This window comes from Neopelma chrysocephalum, unplaced genomic scaffold (genome assembly GCF_003984885.1).
Source record: "Neopelma chrysocephalum unplaced genomic scaffold, ASM398488v2 Primary Assembly neopelma1_347, whole genome shotgun sequence".
In the NCBI taxonomy this organism is placed as follows: domain Eukaryota; kingdom Metazoa; phylum Chordata; class Aves; order Passeriformes; family Pipridae; genus Neopelma; species Neopelma chrysocephalum.
Window position 1 is genome coordinate 1,557,414 of NW_020898011.1, and position 5,023 is coordinate 1,562,436.

The following is a 5,023-nucleotide window of genomic DNA, read 5'->3' on the forward strand; positions in this document are numbered from 1 at the left end:
ATAGTGTGTCCACAAGGACCAGGGCAGTGACTGTCCCCCTGTGCCCCAGTTCCTAATGGAGTACTCTACCAGAGCTGCTGAATTGCATTTCAGATGTTTTCCAGCAAGGAGGTGGAATTTTTACATGTCACCTGCTGCTAATACAATGTATTTACAGGACTTTGAGTCCACAAGCTTCACCAGACACCGAGTGCCATGATGGGACAGTTTGAGTCCCTGAGGGGACACACATGCTGGAGTGCCTTCCTGAACCGGGAGATCAGTTGCAGGAGGCTGCAAGATGGCTGGGGAAGGAGTGTGGCATCTCCCAGTGCAAACGAACTTTTATTTTCTTTTTTTCTTGTGTTTCTGTGGTGGTGGGGGGGGCCCAGCGCGTGGGGCTGGCGCACTCCTGGTCCTGCGGTGGTTTCGGGGCAGGCTGTAGGGCTTCCTCACCCGCCGCTGCTGCCGTGAGATGTGTCGCATCCGAACCGGCCCCAGCTGGGAGTGGTTTTCCCTCACGGAGCTGGGGAAGAGCCAAGAGGGTCTGTACAGAGGCAGTAACAGTGCTGCTGCTCTGTTGGCCACCCAAATGCTGCGGTACAGCCACGATGCCTGAGTGGAGGTGCTGGGCCCGCTGGCCGGAGTGCTCTGGGCTGGCTCTTCGGAGATCCTGCGGCGTTTTGCCGGTGGGCTGTAGGGTGTCCAGGACTCCTCGTCCTGCTTCGGGCGCTGCCGCTTCAAGCCCTGCCGAGGGCAGGGAAAGCAGACGGGACACGTGTTCTGGGACAACCCCGACACTGCCTGACTGGAAGTGCTGGGGCTGCTGGTCTCTGCACTCAGCAGTGGCGCATGGTTGATCCTTGGGCATTTTACTGTGGGGCTGCCTGAGTTTTGTGCCTGCCGTGGTCTCTGTGTGCACTGTTGGATCTGGGCTGGCCCGGGGTGTTTGGAGAGGCTGCTGCTTGCATGGCACAGCCCTGATGCTGCCTGGCTGGAACTGCTGGGCCTGACAAGCTCTGAATTGCCAGTGGAGCCTGCAAGGAGAGGCAGGAGGGTCAGCAGGATGGGCACTGAACCCCTGGGTGGGAGAGGCCGCTGTGGTACCCACGGACCTCCCGGAGCCAAGCCCAGCCTCAGGCCCTGTTGCCATACCCAGCCTGGCCCCTGGTCCCAGTGCAGGGCACCGGGTGCTTTGCCACCCACCAGTCTCTGTGCCAGCACAGCCCTTGCACTCCCAGGAGCTGGTGCTGCTCTCCAAAGAGGAGCAGTGTCGGTGGGTGCCCTCCGCAGCGCAGGAGCTGCACAGGAGCAGTTCCCAGGGCCTGGGGAAGAAAATGAGATACTGGTTGTGAGGATAAAGTGGCGCAGCAAGGGATGGCCCAGCAGAGCCCTTGTTCTTAGTCCTTCCTCTCTGAGCCTGTGGGGAGACAAAGATCCTATCCAGAGCCCTGGATTGCTGCTTTGGCAACTTACCCCTCTTCCTCTGTGTGCTTCCTGCCTCCCGGGCAAAGGCACATGCTGGCGTCGCAGCGGCTGTGCCTCTGATCTAATGCTCCGACTTCTGGGTCGCTCTCCCATGATGGAGGTCTGCTGGAGAAGGGGGGGAAAGTGTTGAGCCCCATCTGCCCCAGGCAGACCCAGGCAATCCCTGCTTTTCTGCCTGCCCTGTTTCCAGCTCCTCTGTGAAGCTGAGGACAAGAGCCATGGGACACAAGGCTGCCAGGCCTGCCGGGGCAGTCCCTAGGCTGGCACTGCGCTTGGGCCTGATGTCTTGTGAGCTGGGAAGAGAAAAAGCAACCTCTTGGAGATTCGGATTCCCATGGTGAGCATTTCCATCAGAAACAGCTCTTGGTTCTGGCAGCATGGGCAGTGGAAGCAGATGCCAGCGTGGAGAGCCAGTCTCTGGATGCAGTGCCGGTGGAATTGGGCATCTTGGCATGCGGGGCACACCATGGTTTTGTAGGATGTTTTGTCTTCCACGGTATCCAGGCAGATGCTGCAGGTGTTGTTCTGCCTTGGACGGGCCTGCATTGCCTGCCGTGGGCGGTGCTCCCAGCAGAAGGACCTGGGGGCAAGATGGAAGAGATGAGTGAGGGGAGGTGGGAAGTGTCGAGTCCTTCCCCGCGAGGGTGAGGAGGACGGAGGAGCTGTGATGGAGCCCCAGCCCCTGTGAGAGCTCTGCCTCTGGCTTTGGGAGGCTGCTGGAAACTGTCCCTGTGGGTTCTCTTTTACCTGGACAGAAGGTGGTTTGAAAATGAATGAGAAGGCTCCAGCACGAGGGCTGGCAGCCCTTACCTGTAGAGCCCGAAGAACTGGGTGATGCATTCACCCTGTGGGGCACAGGGCAGGTGGAAGCTGCGGTCACACCCCGTCTTCCAGCAAGTGATGGTGGCCCCCACCTTGCTGCAAGCGAAACAGTGCTGGAAAGAGCACAGCAGCCCCTGAGCAGCAGGATCAGGGCTGCATGGCTACCCTGCAGCTCTGGGCAGGGCGTGGGATGTGGGCACTGAGGACTCTCAGCCCCAGACCTGCCTGTGCACGAGGCTGTTGCCTGTGCTGGGGCTGGGGTTTCTTTCCTGGAGTCCAGGAGCCTCTCTTGGTGGAAAGCTCCCTGCTCCTTCCAGGTCCTCACCTTCTTGGCTGCCTCCTGGATGACGCGTCTGGTGTCCCTAACAAAAAATTCTTCCGAGTTCTCTTGTGGAAAAAGCCCGCTGGCAAAGAACTGCAGAGCAGGAAAAGCCAGGAGCTCCTTAGTTCAGCAAGGAAGGGCCCTTCCCTGGCAGAAAGCTGGAGGGAGCCCTGCGAGAACTCACCTGGCAGTAGATATGGACACAGAGCCTGAACTTCACCCTCTTGATCCCACAGATGTCTGGGTCTGCCTCTGCCCGGCGACACAGCAGACACACTGAGAGACAGAGCACATGGCACTGGGATGAGCAGCTCTGTGGGGCTGGGAAAGTGCACCTGCAGGATTGTCCCCAGGATCCTGCTCTGTCCCTGCTGGCCTGGTAGAAGGGCAGGGCAGAGCAGGCACGGGTGCCCCAGCAGGTTCCCACAGCCCAGCCTGGGCCCTGCTGGCCCAGGAGAGGAGGGTCCCTGCCCTAAGACAGTTGGGAAGCTCCTGCCTCCCTCTGCCACTGTTCTTGGCTGCTCACAGTCTGCTTTGGCATCCCCTCTGCAGCCATGGGAACTGTGGGGAGAGAGACTTCTCTTTCACCTTGCTCCTTTGAGACTTTGTCCTGCTGTGCCATTGGAGATATGGAACAGGTTGATGATGAGTGTCTGGAGGGCCTTTGCTGCAACACAGCTGGCCCTTCTCCTCCTGACACTCGAGCACCAGCCCTGAGTGAAGAGAGAGATGCATGTGAGCTGCCTCAGGGGCACCAGGACCCCCCCACCCCCCCCCAATTAACTTCTTCCCTCAGCCACCCTCTCTCCTGGTTGACAAGCAGCCATCTTTTACGCCTTAGGCCTTGGAGATGGTGTCACAGTGACTTCTGTGACATTGCCACCACTGATTGCATGCTCTGCCAATACTGGCTTGGGTGATGACTGCTGTGACATCACCACCGCCTCGACAGTTTGGGGTTTGGGGACACACAAGCCCAGAGATGGGAACCTCACTAAGTGTGGAGTTGTTGGCAGCGCTGAGCGTGTGTATGTGAGCATGTGGATAAGATGGAGTTAACTTTGCATGGGGCCATACTTCGGATTTGTGACCAAAGCAGGGTGGGGGACACAACTCTGAGCCGCAGCTGAGCAGGAACTGCGCAGTGCTGAGGCCTTTTCTGCCCCTCAGCCCAGCACCAGGGAGCAGCCTGGGGGGCACCAGATGTTGGGAGGGGACACAACCAGGACAACTGGTTGGCCTGACCCCAGGGAGAGCCCCACACCTCATGATGTTGCTCAGCAGCACAACTGCTGCTGCTGCTGCTGCCCCTGGACCAGCAGGGCATCAGTCCTGGAGCCACTGTGGCCTTTTGCATCACTTGTTTGGTTTTGGTCTGTTTTCCTTATTAAACTGTCTCAGTCCATGAGGCTTTTTGCTCTATCAACTACTGTGCCAACCGTGATATCCTTCTATGTTGAAGACCAGGATCCATTCAATCTCCCATCAGCATTCCCAGCACCAGTGACATAAAGCCTGATTCCACCCCTGCCCTGTCAGGCCCTCAATCACAACCCACAATCACCTCCAGGTGTGAGAAAGAGCATCTGGAAAGATGACAGGTGGGAAAGGGTCTGGGGGTACTGGTCAAGAGCAGCTGAACATGCGCCAGCATGTGCTCAGTGGTGCAAGTTTGCCAATAGCACCTGGATTGCACCAGCACTAGTGTGGCCAGCAGGACCAGGGCAGTGAGTGTCCACCTGTACTGGACACTGGTGAGGCCACACCTTGAATCCTGGGGTCAGTTTTGGGCCTCTCATGATTAGAAAGACATTGAGTGGCTGGAGCAAGTCCAGAGAAGGGAAGGGGGCTGGGGAAGGGTCAGCATCACAAAGAGCAGCTGAGGGAGCTGGGGGGGCTCAGCTGGAGAAAGGAGGCTCAGGGGGGACCTTCTGGCTCTGCAACTCCCTCACAGGAGGGGAGACCTGGGTGGGGAGTCGGGCTCTGCTCCCAGGGAACAAGTTTGTGTATTCAAGTATTCATAAGGATGGCAAATGTGGGAAGCAATTCCCAAGATGTTAAAATGTGGCACATGCTTTTGAAAAAAGGAGGAGCAGATAAGAAGTAAGAGCAGTGCACACACAGTGTTGACTATGAGAAGATGTGTGTTTACTGTGCTGGCAAGTGATCTCGTTAATTATTTATATCAGGCAAGAACTTTCTTAAGGCAAACAGTTTGGACACTTTTCAGATAAGGAAAACCTCTGAAGAATCCCCATACCATTGGAGGTCAACTCTAGCCTTAATTCTTGTGTGCATTGGCTTTTATCACAACCTTAATGCAATTTTATCTTGAGAGACTGTACATGTGGAGCATTGCCCCAGTAGTCCCAGAAGACCTGAAGGCAGTGGCTTCATTCCCTCTTTCAGCAG

General features: G+C 57.2%; 1 protein-coding gene across 5 annotated transcripts; it reads right to left on the reverse strand.

Annotated features, from left to right (window-relative positions):
• Window positions 1-305: 305 nt before the first annotated feature.
• On the reverse strand, window positions 306-3,465 carry LOC113978636 (PHD finger protein 7-like). Of its 5 annotated transcripts, none has more exons than XM_027705735.1 (9): window positions 3,412-3,465; window positions 3,200-3,324; window positions 2,796-2,887; window positions 2,615-2,651; window positions 2,278-2,385; window positions 1,781-2,047; window positions 1,456-1,572; window positions 1,186-1,304; window positions 306-1,016 (listed from the first exon to the last, which is right to left on the reverse strand). In XM_027705735.1, the coding sequence occupies exons 1-9, from the start codon at window positions 3,436-3,438 to the stop codon at window positions 325-327; spliced, it is 1,584 nt and encodes a 527-aa protein (XP_027561536.1). In that variant the 5' UTR covers window positions 3,439-3,465; the 3' UTR covers window positions 306-324. The 5 variants fall into 5 exon arrangements, with proteins under 5 accessions (XP_027561536.1, XP_027561538.1, XP_027561534.1 ...); XM_027705737.1 differs by having other exon boundaries at window positions 2,278-2,402; window positions 2,615-2,704; window positions 3,412-3,459; XM_027705733.1 differs by lacking the exon at window positions 3,412-3,465 and having other exon boundaries at window positions 1,456-1,569; window positions 3,138-3,395.
• Between the last annotated feature and the right edge of the window lie 1,558 nt (window positions 3,466-5,023).

What these genes read in the sequence shown, in the direction of transcription:
- LOC113978636 (XM_027705732.1), bottom strand. Translation starts at nt 3,346, where the DNA reads ATGCATCTCTCTCTTCACTCAGGGCTGGTGCTCGAGTGTCAGGAGGAG. An exon ending in AGGGGATGCCAAAGCAGACT is followed by an intron (nt 2,888 to 3,137) that starts GTGAGCAGCCAA and finishes TCTGTCTCTCAG; the next exon opens with TGTGTCTGCTGTGTCGCCGG. An exon ending in GTGTCCATATCTACTGCCAG is followed by an intron (nt 2,652 to 2,795) that starts GTGAGTTCTCGC and finishes ATTTTTTGTTAG; the next exon opens with GGACACCAGACGCGTCATCC.